A 22,780-nucleotide genomic window follows, 5' to 3' on the forward strand; every position below is an offset into this window, starting at 1 on the left:
TCAACATCATCATTATCAACATCATCAACATCATCATCATCAACATCATCATCAACATCATCAACATCATCATCATCAACATCATCATCAACATCAACATCATCAACATCATCATCATCAACATCATCATCAGTGAGCGGTGAGTGAGTGGTGAGTGAGTGAGTGGTGAGTGAGTGGTGAGTGAGTGAGTGGTGAGTGAGTGGTGAGTGAGTGGTGAGTGAGTGAGTGGTGAGTGAGTGGTGAGTGAGTGGTGAGTGAGTGGTGAGTGAGTGAGTGGTGAGTGAGTGGTGAGTGAGTGGTGAGTGAGTGGTGAGTGAGTGAGTGGTGAGTGAGTGAGTGGTGAGTGAGTGGTGAGTGAGTGGTGAGTGAGTGAGTGGTGAGTGAGTGAGTGGTGAGTGAGTGGTGAGTGAGTGGTGAGTGAGTGAGTGGTGAGTGAGTGGTGAGTGAGTGAGTGGTGAGTGAGTGGTGAGTGAGTGGTGAGTGAGTGAGTGGGTGAGTGAGTGGGTGGTGAGTGAGTGAGTGAGTGGTGAGTGAGTGGTGAGTGAGTGGTGAGTGAGTGAGTGGTGAGTGAGTGAGTGGTGAGTGAGTGGTGAGTGAGTGAGTGGGTGGTGAGTGAGTGGTGAGTGAGTGGTGAGTGAGTGGTGAGTGAGTGGTGAGTGAGTGGGTGAGTGAGTGAGTGGTGAGTGAGTGAGTGAGTGGTGAGTGAGTGGTGAGTGAGTGGTGAGTGAGTGGGTGAGTGAGTGGTGAGTGAGTGAGTGGGTGAGTGAGTGGTGAGTGAGTGAGTGAGTGGTGAGTGAGTGGTGAGTGAGTGAGTGGGTGAGTGAGTGAGTGGTGAGTGAGTGGTGAGTGAGTGAGTGGTGAGTGAGTGGTGAGTGAGTGGTGAGTGAGTGAGTGGGTGAGTGAGTGGGTGGTGAGTGAGTGAGTGAGTGGTGAGTGAGTGGTGAGTGAGTGGTGAGTGAGTGAGTGGTGAGTGAGTGAGTGGTGAGTGAGTGGTGAGTGAGTGAGTGAGTGGTGAGTGAGTGGTGAGTGAGTGAGTGGTGAGTGAGTGGTGAGTGAGTGGTGAGTGAGTGGGTGAGTGAGTGAGTGGTGAGTGAGTCGTGAGTAAGTGAGTGGTGAGTGAGTGGTGAGTGAGTGGTGAGTGAGTGGGTGAGTGAGTGAGTGGTGAGTGAGTGGTGAGTAGTGAGTGAGTGGTGAGTGAGTGGTGAGTGAGTGAGTGGTGAGTGAGTGGTGAGTGAGTGGTGAGTGAGTGAGTGGTGAGTGAGTGAGTGGTGAGTGAGTGGTGAGTGAGTGAGTGAGTGGGTGAGTGGTGAGTGAGTGGTGAGTGAGTGAGTGGTGAGTGAGTGGTGAGTGAGTGAGTGGTGAGTGAGTGAGTGAGTGAGTGGTGAGTGAGTGGTGAGTAAGTGAGTGAGTGGTGAGTGAGTGGTGAGTGAGTGAGTGGTGAGTGAGTGGTGAGTGAGTGAGTGAGTGGTGAGTGAGTGGTGAGTAAGTGAGTGAGTGGTGAGTGAGTGGTGAGTGAGTGGTGAGTGAGTGAGTGGTGAGTGAGTGGTGAGTGAGTGGTGAGTGAGTGGGTGAGTGGTGAGTGAGTGAGTGAGTGGGTGAGTAAGTGAGTGTTGAGTGAGTGAGTGGGTGAGTGGTGAGTGAGTGAGTGGGTGAGTGAGTGAGTGGGTGAGTGAGTGAGTGGTGAGTGAGTGAGTGAGTGAGTGAGTGAGTGGTGAGTGAGTGAGTGGGTGAGTGAGTGAGTGGTGAGTGAGTGAGTGAGTGAGTGAGTGGTGAGTGAGTGAGTGGGTGAGTGAGTGAGTGGTGAGTGAGTGGTGAGTAAGTGGTGAGTGGTGAGTGAGTGGTGAGTGAGTGGTGAGTGAGTGAGTGGTGAGTGAGTGGTGAGTGAGTGGTGAGTAAGTGAGTGAGTGGTGAGTGAGTGGTGAGTGAGTGGTGAGTGAGTGAGTGGTGAGTGAGTGGTGAGTGAGTGAGTGGTGAGTGAGTGAGTGGTGAGTGAGTGGTGAGTGAGTGGTGAGTGAGTGAGTGGTGAGTGAGTGGTGAGTGAGTGGTGAGTGAGTGGTGAGTGAGTGAGTGGTGAGTGAGTGGTGAGTGAGTGGTGAGTGAGTGGTGAGTGAGTGAGTGGTGAGTGAGTGAGTGGTGAGTGAGTGGTGAGTGAGTGGTGAGTGAGTGAGTGGTGAGTGAGTGAGTGGTGAGTGAGTGGTGAGTGAGTGGTGAGTGAGTGAGTGGTGAGTGAGTGGTGAGTGAGTGAGTGGTGAGTGAGTGGTGAGTGAGTGGTGAGTGAGTGAGTGGGTGAGTGAGTGGGTGGTGAGTGAGTGAGTGAGTGGTGAGTGAGTGGTGAGTGAGTGGTGAGTGAGTGAGTGGTGAGTGAGTGAGTGGTGAGTGAGTGGTGAGTGAGTGAGTGGGTGGTGAGTGAGTGGTGAGTGAGTGGTGAGTGAGTGGTGAGTGAGTGGTGAGTGAGTGGGTGAGTGAGTGAGTGGTGAGTGAGTGAGTGAGTGGTGAGTGAGTGGTGAGTGAGTGTGAGTGAGTGAGTGGTGAGTGAGTGAGTGAGTGGTGAGTGAGTGGTGAGTGAGTGAGTGGGTGAGTGAGTGAGTGGTGAGTGAGTGGTGAGTGAGTGAGTGGGTGAGTGAGTGGTGAGTGAGTGAGTGAGTGGTGAGTGAGTGGTGAGTGAGTGAGTGGGTGAGTGAGTGAGTGGTGAGTGGTGAGGAGTGGTGAGTGAGTGAGTGAGTGAGTGGTGAGTGAGTGGTGAGTGAGTGAGTGGGTGAGTGAGTGGTGGTGAGTGAGTGAGTGAGTGGTGAGTGAGTGGTGAGTGAGTGAGTGGTGAGTGAGTGAGTGGTGAGTGAGTGAGTGGTGAGTGAGTGAGTGGTGAGTGAGTGAGTGGTGAGTGAGTGGTGAGTGAGTGAGTGAGTGGTGAGTGAGTGGTGAGTGAGTGGTGAGTAAGTGAGTGAGTGGTGAGTGAGTGGTGAGTAAGTGAGTGGTGAGTGAGTGGTGAGTGAGTGGTGAGTGAGTGGGTGAGTGAGTGAGTGGTGAGTGAGTGGTGAGTAAGTGAGTGAGTGGTGAGTGAGTGGTGAGTGAGTGAGTGGTGAGTGAGTGAGTGGTGAGTGAGTGGTGAGTGAGTGAGTGGGTGAGTGGTGAGTGAGTGGTGAGTGAGTGAGTGGTGAGTGAGTGGTGAGTGAGTGAGTGGTGAGTGAGTGAGTGAGTGAGTGAGTGGTGAGTGAGTGGTGAGTAAGTGAGTGAGTGGTGAGTGAGTGGTGAGTGAGTGAGTGGTGAGTGAGTGGTGAGTGAGTGAGTGAGTGGTGAGTAAGTGAGTGAGTGGTGAGTGAGTGAGTGGTGAGTGAGTGGTGAGTGAGTGGTGAGTGAGTGAGTGGTGAGTGAGTGGTGAGTGAGTGGTGAGTGAGTGGGTGAGTGGTGAGTGAGTGGGTGAGTGAGTGGTGAGTGAGTGAGTGGTGGTGAGTGAGTGGGTGGTGAGTGAGTGAGTGAGTGGGTGAGTAAGTGAGTGGTGAGTGAGTGGTGAGTGAGTGGGTGGTGAGTGAGTGAGTGTTGAGTGAGTGGTGAGTGAGTGGTGAGTGAGTGAGTGGGTGAGTGAGTGAGTGGTGAGTGAGTGGTGAGTGAGTGAGTGGGTGAGTGAGTGAGTGGTGAGTGAGTGGTGAGTAAGTGAGTGAGTGGTGAGTGAGTGGTGAGTGAGTGGTGAGTGAGTGAGTGGTGAGTGAGTGGTGAGTGAGTGAGTGGGTGAGTGAGTGAGTGAGTGGGTGAGTGAGTGAGTGGTGAGTGAGTGGTGAGTAAGTGAGTGAGTGGTGAGTGAGTGGTGAGTGAGTGGTGAGTGAGTGAGTGGTGAGTGAGTGGTGAGTGAGTGAGTGGGTGAGTGAGTGAGTGAGTGGGTGAGTGAGTGAGTGGGTGAGTGAGTGGGTGAGTGAGTGAGTGAGTGAGTGGTGAGTGAGTGGTGAGTGAGTGAGTGGTGAGTGAGTGGTGAGTGAGTGAGTGGGTGAGTGAGTGAGTGGGTGAGTGAGTGAGTGAGTGGGTGAGTGAGTGGTGAGTGAGTGGTGAGTGAGTGAGTGAGTGAGTGAGTGGGTGAGTGAGTGGTGAGTGAGTGGTGAGTGAGTGAGTGGGTGAGTGAGTGAGTGGTGAGTGAGTGGTGAGTGAGTGAGTGGTGAGTGAGTGGTGAGTGAGTGAGTGGTGAGTGAGTGAGTGGGTGAGTGAGTGAGTGGGTGAGTGAGTGGTGAGTGAGTGGTGAGTGAGTGAGTGGGTGAGTGAGTGGGTGAGTGAGTGAGTGAGTGGGTGAGTGAGTGGGTGAGTGAGTGTTGAGTGAGTGGTGAGTGAGTGAGTGAGTGGGTGAGTGAGTGAGTGGGTGAGTGAGTGGGTGGTGAGTGGTGAGTGAGTGGTGAGTGAGTGTTGAGTGAGTGAGTGGGTGGGTGGTGAGTGAGTGAGTGGGTGAGTGAGTGAGTGGGTGAGTGAGTGGGTGAGTGAGTGAGTGGGTGGTGAGTGGTGAGTGAGTGGTGAGTGAGTGAGTGAGTGAGTGGGTGAGTGAGTGGGTGAGTGGTGAGTGTGTGTTGAGTGAGTGGTGAGTGAGTGAGTGGGTGAGTGAGTGTGTGTTGAGTGAGTGGTGAGTGAGTGAGTGAGTGGGTGAGTGAGTGAGTGAGTGGTGAGTGAGTGGTGAGTGAGTGGTGAGTGAGTGAGTGAGTGAGTGGTGAGTGAGTGGTGAGTGAGTGGTGAGTGAGTGAGTGAGTGGGTGAGTGAGTGTGTGTTGAGTGAGTGGTGAGTGAGTGAGTGAGTGGGTGAGTGAGTGAGTGGTGAGTGAGTGGTGAGTGAGTGGTGAGTGAGTGTGTGTTGAGTGAGTGGTGAGTGAGTGAGTGAGTGGGTGAGTGAGTGAGTGGTGAGTGAGTGGTGAGTGAGTGGTGAGTGAGTGAGTGGGTGAGTGAGTGAGTGGTGAGTGAGTGGTGAGTGAGTGGTGAGTGAGTGAGTGGGTGAGTGAGTGAGTGGTGAGTGAGTGGTGAGTGAGTGGTGAGTGAGTGAGTGAGTGGGTGAGTGAGTGAGTGGTGAGTGAGTGGTGAGTGAGTGAGTGGTGAGTGAGTGGTGAGTGAGTGGTGAGTGAGTGGTGAGGTCACTCACCTCTCCACATGTCTGAGCTTGACGTCTGCCAGGGTATTTATTTTGTGTTTCTTAAAGTACGCATCCCTGGACACACACACAGACACAGTGACACACACAGACACACACACACAGTGACACACACAGACACACACACACAGACACACACACACACAGACACACACACACACAGACACACACAGACACACACACAGACACACACAAACACACACACACAGACACACACACACAGACACACACACACACAGACACACAGACACAGTGACACACACAGACACACACACACAGACACAGTGACACACACAGACACACACAGACACACACACACACACATATAGAGATACACACACACAGACACACACACACATACACACACACATAGAGACACACACACACAGACACAACACACACACAGACACACACAGACACACACACAGACACACACACAGACACACACACAGACACACACACACAGAAACACACACAGACACACACACAGACACAGTGACACACACAGACACACACAAACACACACACACAGACACACACACACACAGACACACACACACACAGAAACACACACAGACACACACACAGACACAGTGACACACACAGACACACACAAACACACACACACAGAAACACACACACACAGACACACACACACACACAGACACACACACAGACACAGTGACACACACAGACACACACAAACACACACACACAGACACACACACACACAGACACACACAGACACACACACACACAGAAACACACACAGACACACACACAGATCCGGGCTGTGAGTGGGTGGGTGAGTGAGTGGGTGAGTGAGTGGGTGAGTGAGTACGTGAGTGAGTGGGTGAGTGAGTAGGTGAGTGAGTAGGTGAGTGGGTGAGTGAGTAGGTGAGTAGCTGGGTAGGTGAGTGGCTGGGTGAGTGAGTAGGTGAGTGGGTGAGTAGCTGAGTGTGTGGCTGGGTGAGTGAGTAGGTGAATGAGTGAGTAGGTGAGTGAGTAGGTGAGTGAGTAAGTAGGTGAGTGTGTGAGTGAGTGAGTGGGTGAGTGAGTGGCTGGGTGAGTGAGTGAGTGAGAAGGTGAGTGGCTGGGTGAGTAGATGAGTGAGTGAGTAGGTGAGTGTGTGGGTGAGTGGCTGGGTGAGTAGGTGAGTGTGTGGGTGAGTGGCTGGGTGAGTAGGTGAGTGTGTGAGTAGGTGAGTGGCTGGGTGAGCAGGTGAGTGAGTGAGTAGGTGAGTGGCTGGGTGAGTAGGTGAGTGGGTGAGTAGGTGAGTGTGTGGGTGAGTGGCTGGGTGAGTAGGTGAGTGTGTGGGTGAGTGGCTGGGTGAGTAGGTGAGTGTGTGAGTAGGTGAGTGGCTGGGTGAGCAGGTGAGTGAGTGAGTAGGTGAGTGGCTGGGTGAGTAGGTGAGTGGGTGAGTAGGTGAGTGTGTGGGTGAGTAGGTGAGTGAGTAGGTGAGTGGCTGGGTGAGTAGGTGAGTGGGTGAGTAGGTGAGTGGCTGGGTGAGTAGGTGAGTGAGTGAGTAGGTGAGTGGCTGGGTGAGTAGGTGAGTGGGTGAGTAGGTGAGTGGCTGGGTGAGTAGGTGAGTGTGTGGGTGAGTAGGTGAGTGAGTGAGTAGGTGAGTGTGTGGGTGAGTGGCTGGGTGAGTAGGTGAGTGTGTGGGTGAGTGGCTGGGTGAGTAGGTGAGTGAGTGAGTAGGTGAGTGGCTGGGTGAGTATGTGAGTGTGTGAGTAGGTGAGTGGCTGGGTGAGTAGGTGAGTGAGTGAGTAGGTGAGTGGCTGGGGGAGTAGGTGAGTGGGTGAGTAGGTGAGTGGCTGGGTGAGTAGGTGAGTGGGTGAGTAGGTGAGTGTGTGGGTGAGTAGGTGAGTGAGTGAGTAGGTGAGTGTGTGGGTGAGTGGCTGGGTGAGTAGGTGAGTGTGTGGGTGAGTGGCTGGGTGAGTAGGTGAGTGAGTGAGTATGTGAGTGGATGGGTGAGTAGGTGAGTGTGTGAGTAGGTGAGTGGCTGGGTGAGTAGGTGAGTGAGTGAGTAGGTGAGTGGCTGGGTGAGTAGGTGAGTGGGTGAGTAGGTGAGTGGCTGGGTGAGTAGGTGAGTGGGTGAGTAGGTGAGTGTGTGGGTGAGTAGGTGAGTGAGTGAGTAGGTGAGTGGGTGAGTGAGTGGGTGAGTGAGTGGGTGAGTGAGTGGGTGAGTGAGTGGGTGAGTGAGTGGGTGAGTGAGTGAGTAGGTGAGTGAGTGAGTGAGTGGGTGAGTGAGTGGGTGAGTGAGTAGGTGAGTGAGTGAGTGGGTGAGTGAGTGAGTAGGTGAGTGGGTGAGTGAGTGGGTGAGTGAGTGGGTGAGTGGGTGAGTGAGTGGGTGAGTGAGTGGGTGAGTGAGTGGGTGAGTGAGTGGGTGAGTGAGTGGGTGAGTGAGTGAGTAGGTGAGTGGGTGAGTGAGTGGGTGAGTGAGTGGGTGAGTGAGTGAGTAGGTGAGTGAGTGAGTGAGTGGGTGAGTGAGTGGGTGAGTGAGTAGGTGAGTGAGTGAGTGAGTGGGTGAGTGAGTGAGTAGGTGAGTGGGTGAGTGAGTGGGTGAGTGAGTGGGTGAGTGAGTGGGTGAGTGAGTGAGTGGGTGAGTGAGTGGGTGAGTGAGTGAGTGAGTGGGTGAGTGAGTGGGTGAGTGAGTGGGTGAGTGAGTAGTTGAGTGAGTGGGTGAGTGAGTGGGTGAGTGAGTGAGTAGGTGAGTGACTAGGTGGGTGAGTAAGTGAGTGAGTGGGTGAGTGAGTGGGTGAGTGAGTGAGTAGGTGAGTGACTAGGTGGGTGAGTAAGTGAGTGAGTGGGTGAGTGGGTGAGTGAGTGAGTGAGTGAGTGGGTGAGTGAGTGGGTGAGTGGGTGAGTGACTAGGTGGGTGAGTAAGTGAGTGAGTGAGTGAGTGGGTGAGTGGGTGGGTGAGTGAGTGGGTGAGTGAGTGGGTGAGTGAGTGACTAGGTGGGTGAGTAAGTGAGTGAGTGGGTGAGTGGGTGAGTGAGTGGGTGAGTGAGTGAGTGAGTGGGTGAGTGAGTGGGTGAGTGGGTGAGTGAGTGAGTGGGTGAGTGACTAGGTGAGTGAGTGGGTGAGTGACTGGGTGAGTGAGTAGGTGAGTGAGTGGGTGAGTGAGTAGGTGAGTGAGTGAGTGGGTGAGTGAGTGGGTGAGTGAGTGGGTGAGTGAGTGAGTGAGTGAGTAGGTGAGTGACTAGGTGAGTGAGTGGGTGAGTGAGTAGGTGAGTGACTAGATGAGTGAGTGGGTGAGTGAGTAGGTGAGTGGGTGAGTGAGTGAGTGAGTAGGTGAGTGACTAGGTGGGTGAGTGGGTGAGTGAGTAGGTGAGTGGGTGAGTGGGTGAGTGGGTGAGTGAGTGGGTGAGTGAGTGACTAGGTGAGTGACTAGGTGAGTGAGTGGGTGAGTGAGTGAGTGAGTGGTGAGTGAGTGAGTGAGTGGTGAGTGAGTGAGTGGGTGAGTGAGTGGGTGGGTGAGTGAGTGAGTGAGTGGGTGGGTGAGTGAGTGAGTGAGTGAGTGGTGAGTGAGTGAGTGAGTGAGTGGTGAGTGAGTGGGTGGGTGAGTGAGTGAGTGCGTGGGTGAGTGAGTGAGTGGGTGAGTGACTAGGTGAGTGAGTGGGTGAGTGAGTGAGTGAGTGAGTAGGTGAGTGACTAGGTGAGTGGGTGAGTGAGTGAGTGAGTAGGTGAGTGGGTGAGTGAGTAGGTGAGTGAGTAGGTGAGTGGGTGAGTGAGTGGGTGAGTGAGTGAGTGAGTGGGTGAGTGAGTGAGTGAGTGAGTGGGTGAGTGGGTGGGTGAGTGAGTGGGTGAGTGGGTGGGTGAGTGAGTGAGTGGTGAGTGAGTGAGTGAGTGGGTGAGTGAGTGGGTGAGTGGGTGAGTGAGTGGGTGAGTGACTAGGTGAGTGAGTGACTAGGTGAGTGACTAGGTGAGTGGGTGAGTGAGTGAGTGAGTAGGTGAGTGGGTGAGTGAGTAGGTGAGTGAGTAGGTGAGTGGGTGAGTGAGTGGGTGAGTGAGTGAGTGAGTGGGTGAGTGAGTGAGTGAGTGGTGAGTGAGTGAGTGGGTGAGTGAGTGGGTGAGTGGGTGAGTGAGTAGGTGAGTGACTAGGTGAGTGAGTGGGTGAGTGGGTGAGTAGGTGAGTGACTAGGTGTGTGAGTGAGTGGGTGAGTAACTAGGTGAGTGAGTGACTAGGTGAGTGAGTGAGTGAGTGGGTGAGTGACTAGGTGAGTGAGTGACTAGGTGAGTGATTAGGTGAGTGAGTGACTAGGTGAGTGAGTGAGTGAGTGGGTGAGTGACTAGGTGAGTGAGTGACTAGGTGAGTGACTAGGTGGGTGAGTGAGTGGGTGACTAGGTGAGTGAGTGAGTGAGTGGGTGAGTGACTAGGTGAGTGAGTGACTAGGTGACTAGGTGAGTGAGTGGGTGACTAGGTGAGTGACTAGGTGAGTGGGTGAGTGAGTGACTAGTAGGTGAGTGAGTGACTAGGTGAGTGAGTGAGTGAGTGGGTGAGTGACTAGGTGAGTGAGTGACTAGGTGAGTGACTAGGTGGGTGAGTGACTAGGTGAGTGAGTGAGTGGGTGAGTGACTAGGTGAGTGAGTGACTAGGTGAGTGACTAGGTGGGTGAGTGAGTGGGTGAGTGGGTGAGTGAGTAGGTGAGTGACTAGGTGAGTGAGTGGGTGAGTGGGTGAGTGGGTGAGTAGGTGAGTGAGTAGGTGAGTGAGTAGGTGAGTGGGTGAGTGAGTGGGTGAGTGAGTGAGTGAGTGGGTGAGTGAGTGAGTGGTGAGTGAGTGAGTGGGTGAGTGAGTGGGTGAGTGGGTGAGTGAGTAGGTGAGTGACTAGGTGAGTGAGTGGGTGAGTGGGTGAGTGGGTGAGTAGGTGAGTGACTAGGTGTGTGAGTGAGTGGGTGAGTGACTAGGTGAGTGAGTGACTAGGTGAGTGACTAGGTGAGTGACTAGGTGAGTGAGTGGGTGAGTGGGTGAGTGAGTAGGTGAGTGACTAGGTGAGTGAGTGGGTGAGTGGGTGAGTGGGTGAGTAGGTGAGTGACTAGGTGTGTGAGTGAGTGGGTGAGTAACTAGGTGAGTGAGTGACTAGGTGAGTGAGTGAGTGGGTGAGTGACTAGGTGAGTGAGTGACTAGGTGAGTGACTAGGTGAGTGAGTGACTAGGTGAGTGAGTGAGTGAGTGGGTGAGTGACTAGGTGAGTGAGTGACTAGGTGAGTGACTAGGTGAGTGACTAGGTGAGTGAGTGACTAGGTGAGTGAGTGAGTGAGTGAGTGGGTGAGTGACTAGGTGAGTGAGTGACTAGGTGAGTGACTAGGTGGGTGAGTGAGTGGGTGACTAGGTGAGTGAGTGAGTGAGTGGGTGAGTGACTAGGTGAGTGAGTGACTAGGTGACTAGGTGAGTGAGTGGGTGACTAGGTGAGTGACTAGGCGAGTGGGTGAGTGAGTGAGTGAGTGGGTGAGTGGGTGAGTGAGTGGGTGAGTGAGTGGGTGAGTGAGTGAGTGAGTGACTAGGTGAGTGACTAGGTGAGTGATTAGGTGAGTGAGTGGGTGAGTGACTAGGTGAGTGAGTGGGTGGGTGAGTGAGTGAGTGAGTGGGTGAGTAAGTGGGTGAGTGAGTGAGTGGGTGAGTGAGTAGGTGAGTGACTAGGTGAGTGAGTGACTAGGTGAGTGACTAGGTGAGTGACTAGGTGAGTGGGTGAGTGAGTGAGTGACTAGGTGAGTGGGTGAGTGAGTGGGTGAGTGAGTGGGTGAGTGGGTGAGTAAGTGAGTGAGTGAGTGGGTGAGTGGGTGAGTGAGTAGGTGAGTGACTAGGTGAGTGAGTGACTAGGTGAGTGACTAGGTGAGTGACTAGGTGGGTGAGTGGGTGAGTGGGTGACTAGGTGAGTGGGTGAGTGAGTACTTGGAAGTAGGCGTTCATGTTGACTCCGAGTGATCCGAAGTGGAATGTCCGCGACACGTCTGGGATGATGCACTCACGTCCCTGGCGCTGCTGGGGCATCCGCATCCACACGTCCCAGTCCCACAACTACCACCACAACATCAACAACAACATCATCAACAACATCATCAACAACATCAACAACATCAACAACAACCACAATGACACTGCTGGGGCATCCGCATCCACACGTCCCAGTCCCACAACTACAACCACAACAACAACAACCACATCAACAACATCAACAACATCAACAACAACAACAACATCATCAACATCAACAACATCATCAACAACATCAACAACAACATCAACAACAACATCAACAACATCATCAACAACATCATCAACAACAACATCAACAACATCAACAACAACATCAACAACTTCATCAACATCAACTTCATCAACAAAAACATCAACAACAACAACTTCAACAACATCAACAACAACATCAACAACTTCATCAACAACTTCATCAACAAAAACAACATCAACAAAAACAACATCAACAACAACAACAACAACATCAACAACTTCATCAACAACATTAACCACTAGAACAACTACCACAACAACAACCACAATAACAGCAACAACATCAACAACATCATGAATAACTGACTGACTAGGTGACTAAGTGAGTGACTGAGTGAGTAAGTGAGTGACTGAGTGAGTGACTGAGTGAGTGAGTGACTGACTGAGTGACTGACTGAGTGAGTGAGTGAGTGACTGACTGAGTGACTGACTGAGTGAGTGACTGACTGACTGAGTGAGTGACTGAGTGACTGACTGAGTGAGTGACTGACTGAATGACTGACTGACTGAGTGAGTGACTGACTGAGTGACTGACTGAGTGACTGACTGAGTGAGTGAGTGAGTGACTGACTGAGTGACTGACTGAGTGACTGACTGACTGAGTGACTGACTGAGTGACTGACTGACTGAGTGAGTGAGTGACTGACTGAGTGACTGAGTGACTGACTGAGTGAGTGACTGAGTGAGTGACTGAGTGACTGAGTGAGTGAGTGACTGAGTGACTAGGTGACTGACTGACTAGGTGCCTGAGTGAGTGACTGAGTGAGTGACTGAGTGAGTGAGTGACTGACTGACTAGGTGACTGAGTGACTGACTAACTGAGTGACTAGGTGAGTGAGTGAGTGACTAGGTGAGTGAGTGACTGACTGACTAGGTGAGTGAGTGAGTGAGTGAGTGACTAGGTGAGTGACTGACTGACTGAGTGACTAGGTGAGTGAGTGAGTGACTAGGTGAGTGAGTGACTGACTGACTAGGTGAGTGAGTGAGTGAGTGAGTGACTAGGTGAGTGACTGACTGACTGAGTGACTAGGTGAGTGAGTGAGTGACTAGGTGAGTGAGTGACTGACTGACTAGGTGAGTGAGTGAGTGACTAGGTGAGTGACTGACTGACTGAGTGACTAGGTGAGTGAGTGAGTGACTAGGTGAGTGAGTGACTGACTGACTAGGTGAGTGAGTGAGTGACTAGGTGAGTGACTGACTGACTGAGTGACTAGGTGAGTGAGTGAGTGACTAGGTGAGTGAGTGACTGACTGACTAGGTGAGTGAGTGAGTGACTAGGTGAGTGACTGACTGACTGAGTGACTAGGTGAGTGAGTGAGTGACTAGGTGAGTGAGTGACTGACTGAGTGAGTGACTAGGTGAGTGAGTGACTGACTGACTAGGTGAGTGAGTGAGTGACTAGGTGAGTGACTGACTGACTGAGTGACTAGGTGAGTGAGTGAGTGAGTGACTAGGTGAGTGAGTGACTGACTGACTAGGTGAGTGAGTGAGTGAGTGAGTGACTAGGTGAGTGACTGACTGACTGAGTGACTAGGTGAGTGAGTGAGTGACTAGGTGAGTGACTGACTGAGTGACTAGGTGAGTGAGTGAGTGACTAGGTGAGTGAGTGAGTGACTAGGTGAGTGAGTGAGTGACTAGGTGAGTGACTGACTGACTGAGTGACTAGGTGAGTGAGTGAGTGAGTGACTAGGTGAGTGAGTGACTGACTGACTAGGTGAGTGAGTGAGTGAGTGACTAGGTGAGTGACTGACTGACTGAGTGACTAGGTGAGTGAGTGAGTGACTAGGTGAGTGAGTGACTGACTGACTAGGTGAGTGAGTGAGTGACTAGGTGAGTGACTGACTGACTGAGTGACTAGGTGAGTGAGTGAGTGACTAGGTGAGTGAGTGACTGACTGACTAGGTGAGTGAGTGAGTGACTAGGTGAGTGACTGACTGACTGAGTGACTAGGTGAGTGAGTGAGTGACTAGGTGAGTGAGTGACTAGGTGAGTGAGTGACTGACTGACTAGGTGAGTGAGTGACTGACTGAGTGACTGACTAGGTGACTTACTGACTAGGTGACTAGGTGACTGACTAGGTGAGTGACCTTCTCAGGAGTGGGCCAGGCTGGCTCCAGCTGGTCCAGGTAGAGTGAGCGTGACAGTGAGTGACTGAGTGAGTGAGTGACTGACTGAGTGACTGACTAGGTGAGTAACCTTCTCAGGAGTGGGCCAGGCTGGCTCCAGCTGGTCCAGGTAGAGGGAGCGTGACAGTGAGTGACTGAGTGACTGAGTGACTGACTGAGTGACTGACTGAGTGACTGAGTGACTGACTGAGTGACTGACTGAGTGAGTGACTAGGTGAGTGACCTCAGGAGTGGGCCAGGCTGGCTCCAGCTGGTCCAGATAGAGTGAACGTGACAGTGAGTGACTGAGTGACTGACTGACTGACTAGGTGACTGACTGACTAGGTGACTAGGTGAGTGACTAGGTGACTGACTAGGTGAGTGACCTTCTCAGGAGTGGGCCAGGCTGGCTCCAGCTGGTCCAGGTAGAGGGAGCGTGACAGTGAGTGACTGAGTGACTGAGTGACTGACTGACTGAGTGAGTGAGTGACTGAGTGACTGACTGAGTGACTGAGTGACTGACTGAGTGACTGACTAGGTGAGTAACCTTCTCAGGAGTGGGCCAGGCTGGCTCCAGCTGGTCCAGGTAGAGGGAGCGTGACAGTGAGTGACTGAGTGACTGAGTGACTGACTGAGTGACTGACTGAGTGACTGAGTGACTGACTGAGTGACTGACTGAGTGAGTGACTAGGTGAGTGACCTCAGGAGTGGGCCAGGCTGGCTCCAGCTGGTCCAGATAGAGTGAACGTGACAGTGAGTGACTGAGTGACTGACTGACTGACTAGGTGACTGACTGACTAGGTGACTAGGTGAGTGACTAGGTGACTGACTAGGTGAGTGACCTTCTCAGGAGTGGGCCAGGCTGGCTCCAGCTGGTCCAGGTAGAGGGAGCGTGACAGTGAGTGACTGAGTGACTGAGTGACTGACTGACTGAGTGAGTGAGTGACTGAGTGACTGACTGAGTGACTGAGTGACTGACTGAGTGACTGACTGACTAACCTTCTCAGGAGTGGGCCAGGCTGGCTCCAGCTGGTCCAGGTAGAGGGAGCGTGACAGTGAGTGACTGAGTGACTGAGTGACTGACTGACTGAGTGACTGAGTGAGTGACTGAGTGAGTGACTGACTGAGTGACTGACTGAGTGACTGAGTGAGTGAGTGACTGAGTGAGTGACTAGGTGAGTGACCTTCTCAGGAGTGGGCCAGGCTGGCTCCAGCTGGTCCAGGTAGAGTGAGTGAGTGAGTGACTGACTGAGTGACTGACTAGGTGACTGACTGACTAGGTGACTAGGTGACTGACTAGGTGAGTGACCTTCTCAGGAGTGGGCCAGGCTGGCTCCAGCTGGTCCAGGTAGAGTGAGCGTGACAGTGAGTGACTGAGTGAGTGAGTGACTGACTGAGTGAGTGAGTGACTGACTGAGTGACTGACTGACTGAGTGACTGAGTGACTGACTGAGTGACTGACTAGGTGAGTAACCTTCTCAGGAGTGGGCCAGGCTGGCTCCAGCTGGTCCAGGTAGAGGGAGCGTGACAGTGAGTGACTGAGTGACTGAGTGACTGACTGAGTGACTGACTGAGTGACTGAGTGACTGACTGAGTGACTGACTGAGTGAGTGACTAGGTGAGTGACCTCAGGAGTGGGCCAGGCTGGCTCCAGCTGGTCCAGATAGAGTGAACGTGACAGTGAGTGACTGAGTGACTGACTGACTGACTAGGTGACTGACTGACTAGGTGACTAGGTGAGTGACTAGGTGACTGACTAGGTGAGTGACCTTCTCAGGAGTGGGCCAGGCTGGCTCCAGCTGGTCCAGGTAGAGGGAGCGTGACAGTGAGTGACTGAGTGACTGAGTGACTGACTGACTGAGTGAGTGAGTGACTGAGTGACTGACTGAGTGACTGAGTGACTGACTGAGTGACTGACTGACTAACCTTCTCAGGAGTGGGCCAGGCTGGCTCCAGCTGGTCCAGGTAGAGGGAGCGTGACAGTGAGTGACTGAGTGACTGAGTGACTGACTGACTGAGTGACTGAGTGAGTGACTGAGTGAGTGACTGACTGAGTGACTGACTGAGTGACTGAGTGAGTGAGTGACTGAGTGACTGACTAGGTGAGTGACCTTCTCAGGAGTGGGCCAGGCTGGCTCCAGCTGGTCCAGGTAGAGGGAGCGTGACAGTGAGTGACTGAGTGACTGAGTGACTGACTGACTGAGTGACTGAGTGACTGACTGAGTGAGTAGGTGAGTGACTGAGTGACTGACTGAGTGACTGAGTGACTGACTGAGTGACTGACTAGGTGACTAACCTTCTCTGGAGTGGGCCAGGCTGGCTCCAGCTGGTCCAGGTAGAGGGAACGTGACAGCACCCAGCCCAGACCCGGCATGGACTCCACGCGGTAGAGCAGTGAGGCATCCTGGGACGTGTGCTCGTAGCCCTGGCAACAGCAACAACAACAACAACCATCAACAACAACCATCAACAACAACAACCACCAACATCAACAACCAACAACAACATCAACCAACAACGACATCATCAACATAATCAACATCTACAACAATATCAACATCATCAACAACAACCAACAACAACAACCATCAACAACAACCATCAACATCAACAACAAAAACGTCATCGTCACCATCATCACGAAGATGATGACGTCACGTAGATGATGATGATGTCACGTAGATGATGATGATGATGTCACTGTGTAGATGATGATGACGTCACGTAGATGATGATGATGTCACGTAGATGATGACGACGTCACATAGATGATGATGATGATGTCACGTAGATGATGATGATGTCACGTAGATGATGATGATGTCACGTAGATGATGACGACGTCACGTAGATGATGATGACGTCACGTAGATGATGATGACGTCACGTAGATGATGATGATGTCACGTAGATGATGATGATGTCACGTAAATGATGATGATGTCACGTAGATGATGATGATGTCACGTAGATGATGATGACGTCACGTAGATGATGATGATGTCACGTAGATGATGATGATGTCACGTAGATGATGATGATGTCACGTAGATGATGATGATGATGTCACGTAGATGATGATGATGTCACGTAGATGATGATGATGTCACGTAGATGATGATGACGTCACGTAGATGATGATGATGTCACGTAGATGATGATGATGATGTCACGTAGATGATGATGACGTCACGTAGATGATGATGACGTCACGTAGATGATGATGACGTCACGTAGATGATGATGATGTCACGTAGATGATGATGATGTCACGTAGATGATGATGATGTCACGTAGATGATGATGATGTCACGTAGATGATGATGATGTCACGTAGATGATGATGACGTCACGTAGATGATGATGATGTCACGTAGATGATGATGATGATGTCACGTAGATGATGATGATGTCACGTAGATGATGATGATGTCACGTAGATGATGATGACGTCACGTAGATGATGATGATGTCACGTAGATGATGATGATGATGTCACGTAGATGATGATGATGTCACGTAGATGATGATGATGTCACGTAGATGATGACGACGTCACGTAGATGATGATGACGTCACGTAGATGATGATGACGTCACGTAGATGATGATGATGTCACGTAGATGATGATGATGTCACGTAAATGATGATGATGTCACGTAGATGATGATGATGTCACGTAGATGATGATGACGTCACGTAGATGATGATGATGTCACGTAGATGATGATGATGATGTCACGTAGATGATGATGATGTCACGTAGATGATGATGACGTCACGTAGATGATGATGACGTCACGTAGATTATGATGACGTCACGTAGATGATGATGATGTCACGTAGATGATGATGATGTCACGTAGATGATGATGATGTCACGTAGATGATGATGATGATGTCACGTAGATGATGATGATGTCACGTAGATGATGATGATGTCACGTAGATGATGATGATGTCACGTAGATGATGATGACGTCACGTAGATGATGATGATGATGTCACGTAGATGCTGATGATTTCACGTAGATGATGATGATGTCACGTAGATGATGATGATGATGTCACGTAGATGATGACGTCACGTAGATGATGATGATGTCACGTAGATGATGATGATGTCACGTAGATGATGATGATGTCACGTAGATGATGATGACGTCACGTAGATGATGATGACGTCACGTAGATGATGATGACGTCACGTAGATGATGATGATGTCACGTAGATGATGATGATGTCACGTAGATGATGATGATGTCACGTAGATGATGACGACGTCACGTAGATGATGATGATGATGATGTCACGTAGATGATGACGACGTCACGTAGATGATGATGATGTCACGTAGATGATGATGATGTCACGTAGATGATGATGATGTCACGTAAATGATGATGATGTCACGTAGATGATGATGATGTCACGTAAATGATGATGACGTCACGTAGATGATGATGACGTCACGTAGATGATGATGATGTCACGTAGATGATGATGATGTCACGTAGATGATGATGATGTCACGTAGATGATGATGACGTCACGTAGATGATGATGACGTCACGTAGATGATGATGATGATGTCACGTAGATGCTGATGATTTCACGTAGATGATGATGATGTCACGTAGATGATGATGATGATGTCACGTAGATGATGATGATGTCACGTAGATGATTATGATGTCACGTAGATGATGATGACGTCACGTAGATGATGATGTCGTCACGTAGATGATGATGATGTCACGTAGATGATGATGATGTCACGTAGATGATGATGACGTCAGGTAGATGATGATGACATCACGTAGATGATGATGATGTCACGTAGATGATGATGACGTCAGGTAGATGATGATGACGTCACGTAGATGATGATGATGTCACGTAGATGATGATGACGTCACGTAGATGATTATGATGTCACGTAGATGATGATGATGTCACGTAGATGGTGATGACGTCACGTAGATGGTGATGACGTCACGTAGATGATGATGATGTCACGTAGATGATGATGATGTCACGTAGATGATGATGATGTCACGTAGATGATGATGATGTCAAGTAGATGATGATGATGTCACGTAGATGATGACGACGTCACGTAGATGATGATGATGTCACGTAGATGATGATGATGTCACGTAGATGATGATGATGTCACGTAGATGATGACGTCACGTAGATGATGATGATGTCACGTAGATGATGATGACGTCACGTAGATGATGATGACGTCACGTAGATGATGATGACGTCACGTAGATGATGATGATGTCACGTAGATGATGATGACGTCACGTAGATGATGATGATGTCACGTAGATGATGATGACGTCACGTAGATGATGATGACGTCACGTAGATGATGATGATGTCACGTAGATGATGATGACGTCACGTAGATGATGATGACGTCACGTAGATGATGATGACGTCACGTAGATGATGATGACGTCACGTAGATGATGATGATGTCACGTAGATGATGATGATGTCACGTAGATGATGATGATGTCACGTAGATGATGATGACGTCACGTAGATGATGATGACATCACGTAGATGATAATGACGTCACGTAGATGATGATGACGTCACGTAGATGATGATGATGTCACATAGATGATGATGATGTCACGTAGATGATGATGATGTCACGTAGATGATGATGACATCACGTAGATGATAATGACGTCACGTAGATGATGATGACGTCACGTAGATGATAATGACGTCACGTAGATGATGATGACGTCACGTAGATGATGATGATGTCACGTAGATGATGATGACATCACGTAGATGATAATGACGTCCCGTAGATGATGATGACGTCACGTAGATGATGATGACGTCACGTAGATGATGATGACGTCACGTAGATGATGATGACGTCACGTAGATGATGATGATGTCACGTAGATGATGATGATGTCACGTAGATGATGATGATGTCAAGTAGATGATGATGATGTCACGTCGATGATGACGACGTCACGTAGATGATGATGACGTCACGTAGATGATGATGACGTCACGTAGATGATGATGACGTCACGTAGATGATGATGACGTCACGTAGATGATGATGACGTCACGTAGATGATGATGACGTCACGTAGATGATGATGACGTCACGTAGATGATGATGACGTCACGTAGATGATGATGACGTCACGTAGATGATGATGACGTCACGTAGATGATGATGACGTCACGTAGATGATGATGACGTCACGTAGATGATGATGACGTCACGTAGATGATGACGACGTCACGTAGATGATGATGACGTCACGTAGATGATGATGACGTCACGTAGATGATGATGACGTCACGTAGATGATGATGATGTCACGTAGATGATGATGATGTCACGTAGATGATGATGATGTCAAGTAGATGATGATGATGTCACGTCGATGATGACGACGTCACGTAGATGATGATGATGTCACGTAGATGATGATGATGTCACGTAGATGATGATGATGTCACGTAGATGATGACGTCACGTAGATGATGATGATGTCACGTAGATGATGATGACGTCACGTAGATGATGATGTCACGTAGATGATGATGATGTCACGTAGATGATGATGACGTCACGTAGATGATGATGACGTCACGTAGATGATGATGATGTCACGTAGATGATGATGATGATGATGAAGTCACGTAGATGATGATGATGTCACGTAGATGATGATGATGTCACGTAGATGATGATGATGTCACGTAGATGATGATGATGATGACACGTAGATGATGATGACGTCACGTAGATGATGATGATGTCACGTAGATGATGATGATGTCACGTAGATGATGATGATGTCACGTAGATGATGTTGATGTCACGTAGATGATGATGATGTCACGTAGATGATGATGATGTCACGTAGATGATGATGACGTCACGTAGATGATGATGATGTCACGTAGATGATGATGACGTCACGTAGATGATGATGACGTCACGTAGATGATGATGATGATGTCACTGTGTAGTAGATGATGATGATGATGAAGTCACGTAGATGATGATGATGTCACGTAGATGATGATGATGTCACGTAGATGATGATGATGTCACGTAGATGATGATGATGATGACACGTAGATGATGATGACGTCACGTAGATGATGATGATGTCACGTAGATGATGATGATGTCACGTAGATGATGATGATGTCACGTAGATGATGTTGATGTCACGTAGATGATGATGATGTCACATAGATGATGATGATGTCACGTAGATGATGATGATGTCACGTAGATGATGATGATGTCACGTAGATGATGATGATGATGTCACTGTGTAGTAGATGATGATGATGATGACGTCACGTAGATGATGATGATGTCACGTAGATGATGATGATGTCACGTAGATGATGATGATGTCACGTAGATGATGATGATGATGACACGTAGATGATGATGACGTCACGTAGATGATGATGATGTCACGTAGATGATGATGATGTCACGTAGATGATGATGATGTCACGTAGATGATGTTGATGTCACGTAGATGATGATGATGTCACATAGATGATGATGATGTCACGTAGATGATGTTGATGTCACGTAGATGATGATGATGTCACATAGATGATGATGATGTCACGTAGATGATGATGATGTCACGTAGATGATGATGATGATGTCACTGTGTAGTAGATGATGATGATGATGATGTCACGTAGATGATGATGATGTCACGTAGATGATGATGATGATGATGACGTCACTGTGTAGATGATGATGATGATGATGATGACGTCACCTGGTCGTTCCAGGCGGAGATGCAGTAGATGCTGGGATCTTCATCCAGAAGATGCAAAGTCTGACTCATGAAGCTGCAGAGAGACACACACACAGACACACACACAGTCATACACACACACAGACACACACACACAGACACACACACAGACAGACACACACACACAGACACACACACAGACACATACAGACACACACAGTCATACACACACACAGACACACACACACACAGACACACACACACAGACACACACACACAGACACACACACAGACACACACACAGTCATACACACACACAGACACACACACACAGACACACACACAGACAGACACACACACACACACACAGACACACACACAGACACACACAGTCATACACACACACAGACACACACACACACAGACACACACACAGACACATACAGACACACACAGTCATACACACACACAGACACACACACACACAGACACACACACAGACACACACACACACAGACACACACACACAGACACACATACACAGACAGACACACACACACAGACACACACAGTCATACACAGACACACACACAGACACACACAGACACACACAGTCATACATAGACACACACACACAGACGGTGTCTCTCTGTGTGTCTATGTGGTTTGTCTACCTGAAGAAGTCAACAGACACGTCCAAATCCTCCTCCAACACGATGACATGTGGAGCCTCCTACACACACAGACACACACAGACACACACAGACACACACACAGAGACACACACAGAGAGACACACACAGAGAGACACACACACAGACACACACACAGAGACAGAGACACAGAGACACACACAGACACACACAGAGAGACACACAGACACACACAGACACACACAGAGAGACACAGAGACACACACAGACACACACAGACACACACACACACAGACACACACACAAACACACACAGACACAGACACACACAGAGAGAGAGACAGAGACACAGAGAGACAGAGAGACACAGAGAGAGAGACAGACATAGACAGAGAGACACAGAGAGACACAGACAGAGACACACAGAGAGACACAGAGACACAGAGACACACACAGAGACACAGAGACACACAGAGACACAGAGACACACACAGAGACACACACAGAGACACACAGAGACACAGAGACACACACAGAGACACACACAGAGACACACAGAGACACAGAGACACACACAGCGACACACAGATCCAAACACAGAGACACACAGAGACACAGAGACACAGAGACACACACAGAGACACACAGACACACAGAGACACAGAGACACAGACAGAGAGACACAGAGAAACACAGAGAGAGACACAGAGACACACAGAGACAGAGAGACACAGAGACACACAGAGACAGAGAGACACAGAGACACACACAGAGACACACAGACACACAGAGACAGAGAGACACAAAGACACACACAGAGACACACACAGAGACACACAGATCCAAACACAGAGACACACAG

At 50.0% G+C, this 22,780-nt stretch overlaps 1 protein-coding gene across 1 annotated transcript in view; it reads right to left on the reverse strand.

Annotated features, from left to right (window-relative positions):
* The window catches only part of LOC144955429 (protein O-linked-mannose beta-1,2-N-acetylglucosaminyltransferase 1-like), a gene marked incomplete at its 5' end in the record, with an annotated part of 73,878 nt that overhangs the window by 22,780 nt on the left and 28,318 nt on the right, over positions 1-22,780 (reverse strand). Inside the window, 5 exon segments of the mRNA XM_078885646.1 lie at positions 5,101-5,168; positions 11,007-11,132; positions 15,765-15,893; positions 21,287-21,359; positions 21,940-21,998. Coding sequence (XP_078741772.1) covers positions 5,101-5,168; positions 11,007-11,132; positions 15,765-15,893; positions 21,287-21,359; positions 21,940-21,998 — 455 coding nt within the window.

Source organism: Lampetra fluviatilis, unplaced genomic scaffold, assembly GCF_964198595.1.
Source record: "Lampetra fluviatilis unplaced genomic scaffold, kcLamFluv1.1 SCAFFOLD_300, whole genome shotgun sequence".
Lineage (NCBI taxonomy): Eukaryota > Metazoa > Chordata > Hyperoartia > Petromyzontiformes > Petromyzontidae > Lampetra > Lampetra fluviatilis.